The 16,816-nt window shown below is 47.0% G+C and overlaps 1 protein-coding gene across 1 annotated transcript in view; it reads right to left on the reverse strand.

The window, feature by feature from the left end:
* Irag1 (inositol 1,4,5-triphosphate receptor associated 1) overlaps window positions 1–16,816 on the reverse strand; it is a 73,977-nt gene that overhangs the window by 20,785 nt on the left and 36,376 nt on the right. The window contains exons 10-14 of the mRNA XM_051149235.1: window positions 12,059–12,182; window positions 8,983–9,013; window positions 6,291–6,431; window positions 5,457–5,588; window positions 2,536–2,677 (exon numbers count right to left, since the gene is read on the reverse strand). Coding sequence (XP_051005192.1) covers window positions 2,536–2,677; window positions 5,457–5,588; window positions 6,291–6,431; window positions 8,983–9,013; window positions 12,059–12,182 — 570 coding nt within the window. The remainder of the gene's footprint in view (window positions 1–2,535; window positions 2,678–5,456; window positions 5,589–6,290; window positions 6,432–8,982; window positions 9,014–12,058; window positions 12,183–16,816) is intronic.

Consider the following 16,816-nt stretch of genomic DNA (forward strand, 5'->3'; position numbering starts at 1 on the left):
GGCAAGCACTTTACCCACTGAGCCAGCCTCCTACACACACATACACACACACACACACACACACACACACACACACACACACACACACACACACGGCCCCCGCCCAAGAAGTCTGCTTACTTTTCTTGTAGCTCTAGGACTTGCCCTATGTCATGTGGGACACACCAAAAGTGCTCAAAAAGCATCTTAGAATGAATGAATGAATGAGACCCTGGATGACTGGTTATCCCATAGAGCACTTTGGTTTTTGGTGTAGTAGGCTCTTGTTCTATAGCCCAGGCTGGCCTCTAACGCACAGCAACCCTGCCTTTGCCCCCCCCCCACCCCACCTCCCACCCTCACCCCCTGGTGCTGGGATTGTAAACTTCCACTGAGATGACGCTGACTTCATTCCATAAATTCTCAGGACACTGGTTTGCAGGAGACCTGACCCTTGCAGAGAAGTAATTACCTAACCAATACACTAGGATTTTCTTGGAATCAGCTCCCCGTTTGTAGGCAAGGGCAGTTTCTTAGGAGCCCAGACGCCTGTGGCTCAGGAACCTGGCTGCTGAGATCCAAAGCAGACAGCCCTTAGCATGAGTACACGGCCTCTGGACTCTGGCAAGTGTTGCTGATATTCCCCAGGAAGCTCACGGAACCTCCTGTTTATAAAGGCTTCTCAGTCTGTTATACTTTCCCTCCTCTTGCTCTCCGTAACGCGGATGTTTGCATTCCACAGGAGTTCCTGATGTGACAAGCTGTTTGCTCCAGCTAGCACCCTCCTGGGCCAGGACTCTAGGCTCTGGCAGCACCCAGGGAGAGATTCTGGTCCAGTGCACTGTCATTTCCCTCCTGGATTGAGCAAGACTCTCTGAGCTCACTTTTCCCTACCTCAGCTTTGAAACTCTGCAAATGCCACTGGGCTGGCTGAAGTCTGAGTAACGCAAAAGTGAAACATGGGTAAGTCCTGTGCCACACTCCCCACCGATGCTCTGTCCCCACAGGACAAACATGGGTAAGTCCTGTGCCACACTCCCCACCGATGCTCTGTCCCCACAGGACAAACATGGGTAAGTCCTGTGCCACACTCCCCACCGATGCTCTGTCCCCACAGGACAACATGGGTAAGTCCTGTGCCACACTCCCCACCGATGCTCTGTCCCCACAGGACAAACATGGGTAAGTCCTGTGCCACACTCCCCACCGATGCTCTGTCCCCACAGGACAAACATGGGTAAGTCCTGTGCCACACTCCCCACCGATGCTCTGTCCCCACAGGACAAACATGGGTAAGTCCTGTGCCACACTCCCCACCGATGCTCTGTCCCTACAGGACAAAGTCGTAGCTGCTCCTGTGGCCTGGAAGGTGGCCTTGGTTGGCCAGGGCTTAAGTTCAGCCTCTCAACATCACCCCAGCACTGCAACTGTATCGGATTGTTTCCTTCCTGGTCCCCAACCTCTATGCCTTAACACACACTGCTTCCTCCACCTGGAAGCTGACTTCTTCCTCCTGTTTTTACTTTAAAACCCTGCAGAGATGACCGACCTGGGTGATTCCATCCTTGACTCTCTTGAGCAGAATCTGTCTTCTTAACCCAATTTGCATAGAACTTTAAAAATATTAGGAAAAGAACCGCTGAAGTATGTGTCTTGCCCGTGCATCTGCTGTTTGTCTCAGCAACAGCTCACTTCCCGTAGGCCTTTATTCTGCCCTACTGCCCAGACTCCATCCCTCCCCTGGACTGTTGCCACATCCTTGCAAATACAGGGTATTTTCTAGTTCTGCTCATTTGGGTGACTGGAAAAAATAAATATGCTTTGACTGAAATACTCAACCATTTCTGATGGACACAATGAAGTGGGTAGGCTCGTGAGTTTGAGGCCTGCCTGGACTAGGCATGCTAGCTTGCTCCAGTTGTGTAACTGGAGTACTGCACTTAGAGAGAGCCACTTTAACCGGGAACATTTCCCTGATGGGAATCCTTGGATCCTTGATGCTTTCTAGAATAAAGCCCAAGTTTCTTAGCATGTGATGCTCAAAAGGCAATCCCAAAGCACAAAGACTTATGGGGTGGGGCTGGAGAGATGGCTCAGAGATTAAGAGCACTGTCTGCTCTTCCAGAGGTCCTGAGTTCAATTCCCAGCAACCACATAGTGGATCACAACCATCTATAAAGTGATCTGATGCCCTCTTCTGGGCTGCATGTGTATATGTAGGCAGAGCACTGTATACATAATAAATAAATAAATCTTTAAAAACAAAAAAAGACTTATGGGATGTGGGATCAGTCACAGAGTGTGCCTTGCACCTGCTATCAGCTACTTTGGTTAACTGTCACGAGTCAGGAGCCTTTGGTACCTTTCATGGTTTCTGATGCTAGGACTCCAACCTCACTGGGGCAGCTGTTGTAAAGGCCCCGTGAATAGCTCGGGACAGAGGTGGGGAGTTCCACTGGGCCAGATACAGCCCCTGAAGCTGTCTTGATCCCCGAGGTCCCGGCTGAACACCACTTGGGACCTACAGGCACAACGAGGGCAGAGCCTTGTTCTTACCAGAGGGACCACAGCTGCGACTGGAGTTCTGATTTGCCAGTTTCTTAAACTCCATGAGCTCAGCGTGGTCCTTCTCGTATGTCCTCTTCAGATTCTCCACATACTGCATCATCACTTCCGTTGCCTTGGACATGCGCTTTTCCTGCAGGGAAGGCGGGCACAGCTGAAGAAAAGGCACCATCGACTGCTCTGAGCTCAGCCCTGTGCTGCCAGAATAGAAAGGCAGCAGGGACCCGCCAGATGCGCATCTACCCTGAGAGTGTGTTGCCTGTGGCATGGGGCTGAGAGTGTCGCCCTGTCTTGGGAGGAGAAAGGCTCAGCCCCACGCCTTAGCTGGTGAGAGGAGTCAGGGATTGGTTTACTCTGGGATAGAACTGATGGGAACGGGTTTCCAGAGATGGCCTGAAGTCACAGATGTGGGGTGTGGGCACATGGACGTGGACGGGACAGCCGAAGGCCCAAGGCAAGGGAACACCAAGGCATCCAGAGGCAGAGGCAGTTCCTCATAGGACTCGTACATAGATTTATCCTCCAGACAGGAAGCCTTTAGAATGAAAGTGGGCACCATTCCATATTATGCTGGGATACTGAGCCTATCCAGGGGCTTCTGCAGGTCAACATAGCACAGAAATTCCCCTTCATTAAAAAAAAAAAAAAAAAAGGTCAATGAGCATTTGGGTTTGCAGGGAGGAAGTGATATAGGCTGGATCCTGAAGGACCTAACATGCTAGATGAAGGAACCTCGACTTACTCTGCACAAAAAGAGGAATGGCTGACCGTGGTAAAGTGAGAGATGATCAAGTCATAAATGGAGACAGGACAGAAGTGAATGAGACCCGTGGCAGTGACAGCAACAGGCAAAAAGTGTCTAAGCTGGTCCAGAGGAACCAGGGAGGAAAGTGAGAACTGAGACAGAGAAGGCAGGGTAGGGGAGCACAAGGCAGCATGGGCGACCATGCTACGAAGGATATAGGCCAGGCACCGTGGTCCAAGGATACAGGCCAGGCACCGTGGTCCAAGGATACAGGCCAGGCATGGTGGTCCAAGGGTACAGGCCAGGCACGGTGGTCCAAGGATACAGGCCAGGCACGGTGGTCCAAGGATACAGGCCAGGCACGGTGGTCCAAGGATACAGGCCAGGCACGGTGGTCCATGCCGGTACCTTAGTGCTCAGGTAGTTGAGGTAAGAGGAGCATGCTGTGAAGCCAGCCTAGACTACATACCTAAATCCTGCCTGAAAATAAGTAAGTGGGGGCTGGAAAGATGGCTCAGTGGCTAAAAGCATTGGCTGCTCTTCCAGGGCACTTGGATTCCATTCCCAGCACCCACGTGGCAGTTCACACCTGTCTGTATCTCCAGTCCCAGGGAATCTGCCGACCTCTTCTGGCTTTTGATGGCACCATGCATGCATGTGATACTTAGATATACATGCATGCAAAATACCTATACTATATAAAAACAAATACGAATTTAAAAAATATAGAAAAGCAAAAATAGAACCACTAACGTAGGGAACTAGAAACCTATTTAGAAGGGTTACATACAATGGAGGGTTTTTTTTTCCTTTTCTCATAGTCCCTAGGGTCCCCAAGATGACCCAGCTTAGGTCCTGTCTATCCTGGAGGGATTTCCCTATAAATGTCCGAAGCACTGTGTAGGACTGAGACCTGCCACCTCCCTAGCATCTTTCCAGTTTTGTTCCCCACTGGGCTACTTCCTAGGTCACTCTGCTGAGTCAGACGCTCTTTCTTCAGAAAGAAGCAAGGGTGGGTCAACTGGTGGCTTGGCTGCTTCTCATTTCACAGGCAGTGTTTAGGGGTGTACCCTCAGAACACACACACACACACACACACACACACACACACACACACACACACACACACACACAGTTCAGCAGGAGGCAGCTGCAACACTGTTACATAGTGCTTTCCACGCATTGCGTCAGTCCTACATGGCAGACACTGTCAGCATCCCTGGTTTACAGTCAGCATGACACTCAAGTGTGCGGAGCTCTGTGAAGGCCAGGGCCACAGTGTAAACAAGGGATAGGGTCTCAAGCAGTGCACAGGCAGTGGGCACTGCAGCATTGTGTGGAGGCCCCATGTACCTCGGGTCTTCAAAATGGCAAAGGTGGGGAGCCTAAGCTGGGCCTGCTCTGAGCTGGGCCCCTCACTAATGCTAGGGCAGCTTCATTAACCCTGACCCTGAATGCTTCCTGAAGGTGCCTGGGGGTCTTGAGAATATCGCATATGCACTATGAAGTATCTTGAGACTAGGACTCGAGTCTAAATACAATATTCATTTAATGTTCCACATGTACCTTATTCGTGTGGCCCAGAGATAATCTTGTTTTCCACTTGTGACACAATGGAGGCACTGAAAACGTTTGGAATGTTTGGGATTTCCCACTGTCTAGGAGCCTCGTCTTTCTGAGAATTCCGGCTTCACTGGGGGGCAGAGGTGTGGGATGGAGGCCACTTCACAGGGCTGCTGGCTGTGTTAAGTGAAGCACTCTCTGCCCATCACTGATTCTGTAGGAGCTGGGTAGGCATTTTGTAAGGACAACGAAGTGGAAGGGCCTCTCCCGTCACATATATTTCCAAAACACACAGGAAAAGCTAAACAGACTTCTTCAGTGGGGAATTCTCCGACTCAACTACCAGAGACCAGCTCCAAGAGAGAAAGCAGTATATAATAATCTACCTCAAATTTCACAGTCCACAGAAAACAGTTCCAGAGGGAATAATTCAAAGGTTTACTTGGCACCAAATATATCGGAACATCTCAACAACCTCCACAGAGTGCCTGGCCTAAGACAGTCATCAAAGGGTGATGCCTCTTCTTGTCCCTGTTTGTGTCATGGGGTAGTCACTGCAAGTGGAACAGGGCCAGCCAGCAAGGCCAAGTCCCGTGGGGCTCACCTGGCGCACAGCGCCCACCACTTCAGCCCGGCTGGAGAGGCGTGCGGCCAGACGGTGCAAGACTGCGATGTCTTCCAGAAGCTTCTGATAGGTCTCCCGGTGCTCACAGTGGTACCAGATGGATGCCGAGGACTGAGGGGCGAGAAGGGGCATCACCCAGAGTCCTCTAAGCTGTTCTTCCACACGTTCGTGCTGAGAGCCTAATCCCAAAGTGGAAGTGGAAGGGTGGGCCCTTGGGAAGGGGCTCCAGTCACAAGTGGAGACCTTGCAGATGGGATTGTTGCTTACACATCAGGGGCCTCCTATAATGGCAGGTCATCAGTTTGCAAGTCTGAAGAGGGTCTCAGTGATGACCTGACCATGCTGGACCCCTGAGCTTGAACTTCTAGCCTCTAGGGCTAAGAGAAACAACATGGTTGTTGTTTAAACCACCCAGTCTATGAAAACTTACCATTGCAGCTAAGCTGACTAAGAAGGCACACCAAACCTGGATTCATTTTCATGAGACATCCTTGCTAGGAGAAGAAACTCCTACAAAGCCCAGGGCACAGTGTCTTCCAGACACTGGAGGAGCCTAGTGGAGTCACCACATCTGGATGGCTTGAAAGGAGTCCTAGCCAAGCAAACCACCCACTCCTAAGGAGCTGCCAGGGTATCTGAGCCTAAGGCCTCAGGATCTCAGCTCTCCCCTGCCCTTTGAGGAAGACTGTCAGGCCCTTGGCTCCCTTCTCATTTCCAGAGACTACTTCGCTAGTGGGAGAAGTGTGACATTTGGCCCAGGCCATAGAGGCAGTTGCTCCCGCAAGGATTCCTTAAACTGGGCCCCTCAATTACCGTAATGGAAGCTTTGAAGTTTTCCAGTTCCTTCTCCGTGTTCTCTTCCGTCAGGTTGCGTTCTCTTTCAGCCTGGTTAATTCTAGATTCCAAGGTGTAGCTGTCATTTCTAAAGGCCAAGGACAGTTGTACAAACACGTTCTGTTGGGAACAAGAGTGTGGTAGAAGTGCTGGGAGGAGGTGCTGCCACCGGCTCAGGCACGGGTGGGATTTGTGTTCTAGCCTGTTACGGGAAGTCTCGGAACTAGTTGCCGAGGCCCCCCGTGTGCAGATGAACTTTGGCAGAGGTCTTGGAACTAGTCGCTGAGACCCCCGTGTGCAGATGAACTCCACTTCACAGCGAAGCACATACAAATGGACAAATGGCAGCCCTTGAGGTCCAGGCAAGGTGTTTTCAAGGACCAGAGGACAAATGTGTCCACCAGACAATAGCATTCTGCCTTTGCCCAAATCAAGAGTGTGAGCACCGTGTTGGGGTGTTTGGGTTGAGATAGGCTTAGACCAGTGCCTGTGTAAGCAGTCTGGATTCATACTGGGGTCTATTGCCAGGGGAGGGGGGTTCCCATAAAACCTCTGTAACTACAGAAATGACAGCTGAGCTGCAGGCTTGTGGATTTAAAGCAAACGTCAGTTTCCAGCCTTGTTATTTTAAATTCCTACATCACCTCTAAGTAACTTCCAGGAACAAATATCTCAACACGAGATGAAGTATGCCATACAGGATCCCCCTTTTTTTAATTTTTAAAAGTTTTTTTGGGGGGGCAGTAATTTTGCCTGCATATATGTCTGCACACCACATGAGTGCAGTGTCTGAGGAGGCCGGCAGAGGGAGTTGGATCTCCTGAAATTGGAGTTACAGATGATTGTGAGCTACCATGTTGGTGCTGAGAATTGAGCCTAGATCCTCTGGAAGAGCAGCCAGTGCTCTAAACCACTGAGCCATCTCCAGCCCCATGAGAACTGATTTTTTTTAAAGGTGGTATTGACCAGATGTGGAATTCCTAGGATAATCAGAAGCCCCCAGGCCCATCTCATTAATACTACTCACCATAACACGAAACTACTGGGAAGGAAAAATAGACAAACGGCCTCCATACCAGGAATAAGAAGAGAGGGAGGGAAGTGTCTTCAATTCCAATTGCTTCATCCACCCTGCCTAAAGAAAGGAAGAGCAGCTTCCTTTCTTTATTGGCAGGGCTGTGTGGGTGTACCTGAACATGTACGCATACATGTGCACATGCATGTGTACATATGTGCATGTGTGCGTGTATGTGTGCATACGTGCATGTGTGTGTGTGTGTGTGTGTGTTGCAATAGCATCCATGTAGAGGTCAGAGAACAACTTCCAGGTTCTTTCTCCCTACATTGGGGTCCTGATGTTGTCAACCTTGCACGGCATCTACATTTGCTCACTGCATCTCACCAGTCCATACTGCGTGGTCACTGGCTCTGCCTGGCTTCTGAAGTTCCTATAACATGACCAACGGCAGCTATCTTCAGACAGGAACTGACCCCTAGATGACAGTGGTGGTTCTACTGGAAATGGCCCCTTACTGACCATCACGATGGCCACCACTGTTGTGAAATTTGTGAATCTTGCTATATTTAAGCCTACATCAGCTCTCTGGAGTGAGGACTCTTACACTCATTTTACAGGCAAAGAGACCAAGACTAGAGACATCATTATTGTTCAAGGTGACACAGGAGCAGAGAGCAAAGACTTGACCTTAGTCTATCTGATTCCAAAGTCTGCTTTACTTCTACCATGCTGATGACTGTATTAGCACACATCTGAGGGGAGAACCTGGCATTTTAATGAGCTGCCACGGTTAATCTCCACAGATGCTAGCATGACTCACAGCCCAGTGATGAGGGTTCTCTCTCCTACGCAGCCTCAGTCTACGAACAATTCTCAATGCTTGGCTCTCTATGCCTGACAAAGGATCCTGAGGTCAGTTGGAATATTTGTATCCAGCTCTTGGTCTTGGTGAGTCCTGAGTCTGGGAGCTTGGGCGAGTTGTTTCATCGCCCAGTTTCCCTTCTGCTCGAAGTTCTGCTTTACCACTTTGCCGAGCTATCAGATCCACTGCTTGAAGGGCTGTGAGTGTACTATACCATTACCGCCTGGTTCAAGGCCATTGTGCTGCCTTCTCGCTTCTGCTATGTTTCTTATCCATCTGTCCCTTCACCAGAATGAATGTTCTTCTCAGTTCGCCCATCACCCAGCATTGGGACCAGGAAGTCAGATCATGAAAGGCGACATCAACAGCTTTCACACTGTCAGCTGGGCTAGCCTTCTTGCAGCCGAAACTCTCAGGAGCAAGCACCTTTGTCCTCCACACCAAAGCCTGAAGCTTGAAATATGGCCACATTTTTTAAAAATATTGAAATAAATTTGGTATAATTGTAAAGTCTCCTGACTGACTTTGCATTAGAAACCCATCCATCAAGGGACATTAACAGTCTTTGAAGGTGGAGTCTCCGGCAACCTTTTCACCTCTGACTTGTCAACATGGATGGAGGCAGGCATGAGAAACTCAGCAGTGGACTAGGAGAAACTACCCAGAATCCCACGGTCACTTGTTCTCACTCTTGTGTAAAAATGTTAGAGCCACAGGCTGGAGGAAGGGATATCTGGGCAAACCTCATCGAAGACAGACACTACATTTCACAAAGCCCTTGAGTCACTTACCTCAACTTCCTTTTCAGTGAGTGGAGGGGCACTGTGAAGAAGAAAAGAACGCACCAATGAGCTTTGTCTAGCCTAGTAAATAAAGTAGAAGGTGACTTTGAATGACCAGCCATGCATTTCCAGAAATGCAGTGTGCAGAGCTGGCGAGACAAAAGGATACAATCTTCTTTGTCTCCCCACCCCAGTATCTGTACACTGACCTTTACAGAAGTGGTGCGGAAAATATTAGATACTGAGGCCAGCCCTTTTGTGCAGCCACTATGATCTCACTAAATTCCAGCTTGGTCATATATAAAATCAGAATAATAGCAACTATCTTGTGTAATAAGCCTTATAAGGAATATATACATATGTTTGCTCATACACACATATGTCTGCACGAACATGTATGTACCACATGTCAACCTTTCACAGCTACATGTTCCATATTCCTAGAACCAACCGTTATATATTGAAAACTTTAAAACAAATTGTGTCTATACAGAATTTATTCAGACTTCTCTTGGCCACATTCTCTAAGCAACACAGTATAGCACCTACTTATATAGAATTTACACCATATTGGATATTATAAATCATGCAGAGATTATCTAAAGTATGGGAGGGTTGTAGAGACTGTATGTAAGTACTACCATTTTGTACAAAGTCTTGAGCATTTGGATTTTAGTGTCGTGTGGTATGTGTGTGTCTGTGTCCTGGGATCAATTTTGAATATTACTATATTTGACATCTTGGCTATTATTACTGCTTACCCACAGGCTGTGAGGAATCAGAAAACACACATGCACTTGTCATTTTTGATCTACGTGTCTGAGGTGAAGTGTAGCTTTTGAGGTGCTTCTGGACTCTGCAAAGACTCATCTTCCCTTCCTAGACACCGAGGACTGTGACAAGCATCTGTTTGGTCCAGAAACTTCAAGAAAAGAGTTGGTAGAGCTCATTGCAGCAAGACCCTCTGAAGCCTGGAATCAGGGTGGCAAGTGAGTCCCAGTTGACATAGAGGTGACCTTCTGAGAGGGTCCTGAGAAGTTCCCGCACCCTGCCAAGTCAATAGAGTCCTGATCTGCACAGCCACTCCATGTGGCTGCCTGCCTGGTGCAGCTCTTAGCAACTAAAGCTGGCCCCATTGGAAGCCCAGATAACGTAAATACCACACAGGCACTTTCCTGTGCTGGGTGGGGAGGCCAGGAGGGGTCCAACTCACGTCACAGGACTTGGCAAGCAAACACACCATCAATAACTTCTCAGGAAAAACAATTTTCCTCCCTTGGACGGGTATGGGGAGACCCTGAGAGCAAAGGTAGGGGTCAGTCATCTCTCTGCAAAGGGCTGGTTCTCACCCTTGACAAGGGACAGTGAGAGCCTTCCTGTCAGGATGCGACAGCAAGACCCTGTGGCACTCAAACGGTCAGAAAACAGAGCATAGGGACAAACAATGACAAAGCTGTCTCATGCTTACAATTCTTGTCGCAGCCCCGCCCAACAGGCCCTGCCCTCTAAGGGTCAACATACTCTCTCTTACTTAGAGCAGGTGCACACTGTCTGGGTGGCTTATCCAAGTGCTTAGAATGTGTTTCTGACACCTGAGTTCGTTTGGCTATTTCATGAAGTTTACATCTTTCCATAATTAAGCAAGCTTATTTTTCTGTTTTGGTGACTCACATTCTGTTTTGAGCTACAGAACACACTCATACACACATAGTCAGGAACAGGGTAGTGTGTTGTAGACAAAGGGGCCACATGGCACAGCTAGTTCTTAAGGCAGAGCTGTAGACCTGCACAGGCAGCTAGGAGGCGGAGCCATGAGCCTCCAAGAAAATGGAGAGTAGCAGAGTGTGTTTTCAGTGACCTTTGTGCACTCTCTTTGAAATGTCTGTTTAAACCCTTTGCCCATTTTGAGAAATCCTTTATCTAACTTCTACTGAATCGCAAGAATTCTTTATCAAGTCTAGAAACAGGTGCCTGTGATGTGTGAGTGATCTGTGAACACTGTCTCCCATTCTGTGTGTCATTTTTCACTTTCTAGATAGCATTGACAACACAGGGTTTTTTGTTTGTTTGTTTTTTGTTTTGTTTTGTTTTTTTTGTTTTTGTTTTTTTTAGGATTAGTATGAGGATGACTTAGCTTTTACCTGTTCTTTTTAAAGCTTCTGCCTGTGCTTTTCCTGTCTTGGCTAATGCTGTGGACTAACCTAAGCTCATGGCTCCCAAGGCTTGCCTCTTGTGGTTTCTGCAAGCGTTCGGCAGTAGTAGCCCCTACATTTAGGCCTGTGGTCCGTTTTGAGATGACGTTTATATATCATGGTAGCTGCACTCTTTGGCATGTGACTCACCAGTCGTCTCACAGCCATTCATGAGAACCGTTTCTTTTTGTTCGGAAAGCTATTCAATGAAGTCTTCACCTGTGTGGCCTCTTGTCGTTGTGTCCTGGGTTTCTTACTGTGACACACCCCCCAGTGTCTCACCATACCACTCTCTGTATTTCCCAGTCTCATGCTCTTCCTAGCAACTTCATTATCTCAGATCCCTACTCTTTGCTTTCCAATCCAACTATCAAGGATGTGTTCTGCGCTGACACTAAGTCCCTGCCCACAGATGGCCTCATTTAGGGCCCCCTGACAGTGGCAGAGCACTTAGGACTCTTGTACAGGCCATGAAGCTAAGACTCAGAAAGTAAAGGCTTTACTTTCTTCCTGTGAGTAGAAGTCGGGGGCGGGGGGTGGGGGCGCTTTCTGCTCAGCTCTTCATGTAATTTGGACATTGTACATCTCTCCATATACAGTCTGACCCACAGGTAATGGTTTATATGTGTATCCCCTGGCCCAAAGCCCACCACTCTCCCCTCTGGTGACCCTCATGTCCTCAGTGTCCTGTGAATCCCATATACTCTGAGAGCTGGAAACACGGACGTGGCTCATCCTTTTGCTTTGTGTTTTGGATGCATCATCCCTGCCTGGACCACTGGACTGCATCCTTCTAGGGTAAGAGTCAAGCCTGACACTCCATTGTGTTCCACCCATACTCTGACATGGGTGCCCCAGAAAGGTCTTCCAAAAGCTGACGTCCTTGTTTTTACCTTCCAGTGAGTGACTTGTGAACCCTCAGCTTGCGCAGCAATATGTCAGAAATGCTGGGCATCACATCCAGACCACTCTTCGACTCTTCTTCCTCAGTTGCTGGGGTGAGTTCAGAAGAGACCCCTGGGAAAATAAGAGTATACAAGGCCTGTTTGAACTCACACTAGTGCTATGGGCAGCTGGCTTCAGGTCCCAGGAAGACTGTCAACACTTGTAAGCACTTTGTTACATGCCAGAGAACTCATTATTGTCACCCCTCACAATCATCCTTTTTTTTACAGGTAGATAATATAAGGCTCAGTAAAGTTGGTAACTTGCGGAAGATCACAGGCATAGCAAATGGTGCAGCCCAATTGCTAATAGACATCTATCTGTTCCTAGCTGTTTCCTCTCACGATGCCCCACTTTGTCAAGTGGGGTCGTGTGTCCGCATTTAGATGTTGGTTCCTGGCAGCTGGAAGCTGCTTAGCTCTTTGCTTATGGTGTTCGGGGAAAACCTCTCTATTTGGCAGGCTCTTAAAGGGATCTCTTGATTGATAGTTCTTTCCCAAATAAATTCAAAAGCACCATTTGCAGCTCCTACCTGGATATCAGCCACTAGATAGTCACAGAAGCAGGTATTTTCCAGGATAAAGCTAAGGTCATCAACCCCGCCACAGATCTCAGAAATACGGATGCCTGCGAGTCAACAGAGCCAACAATCGGCATTCACTGCCTCCTAAAACGATGCAGGATTGTGTCCAGGAAACAGAAAGAGCAAATCATAAATCTCTCTTTTGCTTGAACAGCTCTTGTACCTCTGCAAGCGAGCTCTTTCCTGGATCTGTCCCCTGTTTCCCAGTCACTCTTTGGGGAATCCTATGATTTCTGGTTTCCAGACCCCATCCCACGCCTACATATATTCTGCCTTGTTGCTGTTTGAGAGACCCAGATATATTCTAGCAAATTTAACATGGGATATTGGCTAATGCCTTTGGCACTGAGCTTCGCACCCATGCAGGATGGACTTGCTGTGCCTTTCTGTGTACTCACAGCATATCTACGGTGAAGTAAAAGCTTCAGGCATCTTTCATTTGAGCTGGTTCAGGGTCCCTAACAGATATAGTGTATTCTTCACTGCCTGTATTTTTTACTGTCTGCCATGGCCTTTGACCTAGCAATGTTCCATTTGTTTCTCTGTTTTCCAGAATTGTAGGTCAGACTAGAGATCAGGACAGAAGGCAAAGAATGAGATTCCTATCATGCAGGGAGGGGCTCCCAGCAAATACATTTCAAACAGTTTGGGATAACAGATCTTTTCTGTTTCAACGACAGAAGTGTTATAGACTCCCCGATACTTTGGTTATTCACATGGAGGCTACAGAGCTACCTGTTGGGGACAGGACAGCCAGCACAGCATCCCTGGGTGTGACACTAGACTAGATGTTCCTGTAGCTTCCTGTCAACTCTTTGGTTTTCTCTGGCATTTACAGCTTGCTGGCAGTTCCATGTGTCAAATGGCAAAGCTGTGTCGCCCTCGGCCTCGCTCTGTATTTATGCACCTCCACCACACTTAGCAGAGAGCTAATTAAGTAGAGGGCTACTGAGAACTCTCCGTGTGACTGGAACATATCAAATCTAATGCCAAGTGAAGGACACACCAGGGCTTCAGCCTTAAAAACTCCTCTAAGTTGAGGGGAAGCGAGGGGGAAGAGGAGAAATGATTTTAGAAAGGAGAAAAAGAGCTAATTAGGACTTCCAGCTCTTACAAAATACCAGTCTCATAACTGGATACCAAAAGCAAACACCCTCTTCCTGAATGCAACCAAATTAACAACATAAAAGTATAAAATAAACTTTATATGTGCCAACAATATTCAAATACAGAAAAGAACAGGTCTACAAGTGAGTCCAGGCCAGCCAAGGCTACACAGAGAAACTCTGTCTTCAAAAACTAACAAACAAAAATAAAACAAACAAAAAAAACTCAAAAAAATAATAATAATTGTCAAAAAAGGAATTTCCTAGAAATAAATGTGTGTCCCCCCACCTTTGATCTCCCCTTGCTTCCTCCCTCAAAGAACAGGGGTTTTGTTGGGTTTGTTTGTTTTGAGTCAGCATGTCACTATATATATAGTCCAGGTTAGCCTTGAACTTGAAGTAATCCTCTTGCTTCGGCCTCCTGCATGCTGGGACTATAAGTACACACTTCAACACCTGGCTTAAGAATGGGTTCTGGGTTCGGGATAAGGGGAAACTTCTAAGAATGCAAGAGCACAGAACAAGAAAGGAGTGGACAGAGCAAGTAAGTAGGCGCCTGTGGAGGAAGCTGAGAAAGAAAGATTCTCTAGAGAATTCTACACTCTACTATACCAACACCACAAAGAGAGAAATAGAAATTGTTGCCCATGTCAGCATTTAGCTTTTCCTGCCAAGAAGCAGGGGAGAGCATCTGGTATCTGGTATTGTATCAGAGTGACTTACCTTGAACAACATGTAGGCATCTACCAGAAAGGAAGATTAAAAGTAAACAAACAACTAAACCAAGCTCTTCTGATGGAATGAGTGGCATGAGATGCATGGAAAGTTCCAGCAGAGGCCCTTGGATTTTGTCTCTTTCCCTCCCTTTGCCTGCCAGAGGAGCGAATGGCTCCCCGGAAGGTTGGGTCAGGTCTGGACAATAAACATCTGGACGGACTCTCCTACAATTCTACCTTAAACGGGTTTCCAAACCCCACTAATCCCCAGCCAGGGGAACAGAAATATCCCAGTTTGGCACAATAAATTCCAGTTTTAGACTCTGAACAAAGTTATAGAAAAAAAGCAGAAAGCCAAGCCTACAAATGATGTCGCTCACAGCTCTGTCTAAACTTCCTCTTTCCTCCCACTCAAGCAGCAAAGAAATGCCTGTGAGCACCAGTCTGTAACTCCTGAGAGAAGAGGACAAAGAGACCTCCAATGAGGCCGGAGGGAGGGAAGGAAAAGTATGCTGCCCCACACATACAAAGAAGAAGGAGAAAACCCAGGTAGAAATGTCCAGATTGTAAAGAAATGAAATGAAAACAAGTGACATGGCAACTAGACAAAAATACTAGAGCTAAAAGAGGAAGGAAAGACGGAAGGTAGAAAGGAAGGAAGGATGGGAACGCACAGGAGGCAGATGTCAGGATGGACACAGAGATGCAAGGAACATGGGGTGGGCGGGTTGGAGCAAAACTGCAGCTCTGTGCAAAATATATACTGTAAGTGCTTAACTCTAGGAGAAATTGGAATTTGAAAAAATGAGAATAAGAAATCAGGACAAGATAAGATCAAATCTAGATGGACAGAGATTTCTATTTAAGGAAACAAATTAAAGACCAAGAACAAATGAATAAGAAATTGAAAAGCAGAACTAGTCAGTATGTTGAAAAATGAGGACAAATAATATATACAGTCTGGGGACTGGAAAGATGGCTCAGTGGTTAAGGGCACTGACTGCTATTCCAGGGGACCAGGGTTCAAATCCCACATGACAGCTCACAATTGTCTGTGATACTCTCACATAGACATACATGTAGGAAATGCAGGCACATAAAATAAATGTAAATAAATTTTTAAAAAAACAAATAAAAAGCACAAAAACATACTTAGTTTTACTTGAATTAGTAAGGAGGGCAGGATAGATTCAATGATAATAAAGAATGTAAAGAGGAAAGGAAGATTGACCATTTCATTGAATGAATAATACATTCAAAGACATAATAGAAGAAAAATTGGCCTCAGTGGAGGGAAGAGATGAACTTGGAGGTTGACTGTACATAGGATGCTTTTGTCTTCTTTTGTTTTAAAGGCATACCTATAAAGAAATGCTAGTGCCTTTATTCCTAACAGTAAAAAAAATAGCATGTGTGCATACACACATACACCACACACACAGACACACACACCACACAACACAACACACACACAACTCTCACACAACACACCACACACACACACCACACACAGACATACACACACACCACACACCACACACACCACACACAGACATACACACACACACCACACCACACACACACCACACACAGACACACACACAGACACACACAACACACATAGACACACACAACACAACACACACACAGACATACACAACACAACAGACACACAACACAACAGACACACAACACAGACACACATACATACACACACACACACACACACACACACACACAGACACTACACACACAGCATGAGGGCAAAGGGACACAGGAATCCAGCTGGCTTTCGGCTTCTCTATAACACTGAATGCAGTGGGATAGCAACACTTCATAGGAAGGAGTTAGCCATGTGACATGTGGCTGATGTCATAATTTTGTGCTTATGCAGACTACTGCTAAGTCAAAGCATGTTTTCAAGTGTCTAGAACTCAGGACACAGATTACCTCTGCTGCTTCCCAGGGAAACCACTAGGTAATAAAAGCCAGCTAAAGAAAACATAAATCAAAACAAAATGCTTCAGGGTGGCTAGCCACAAGCAAGGAACTGGCAGTCAGTGTGAAACCCTGTTTTTGGAGTCCACAGCTAGAAAACTGTGAAAAGTGGTTTCCGAGTGGAGTGCAAATGCTATAGCCTTGACATCACACAAAGAAGAATTCAGCATTGAGACAGGCAGAGACGGGAAAGCTGGAAGAAATTGCAGACAAAGAAAATGCTTAATGAGATGTTCTGCTTTTTTTTTTTTTTTTTTTTTTTTCTTCTTCTTGATGCTCTAGCATTGAGGTCTTTAGTCTTGG

This window comes from Acomys russatus, chromosome 7, assembly GCF_903995435.1.
Source record: "Acomys russatus chromosome 7, mAcoRus1.1, whole genome shotgun sequence".
Classification (NCBI taxonomy): Eukaryota; Metazoa; Chordata; class Mammalia; order Rodentia; family Muridae; genus Acomys; species Acomys russatus.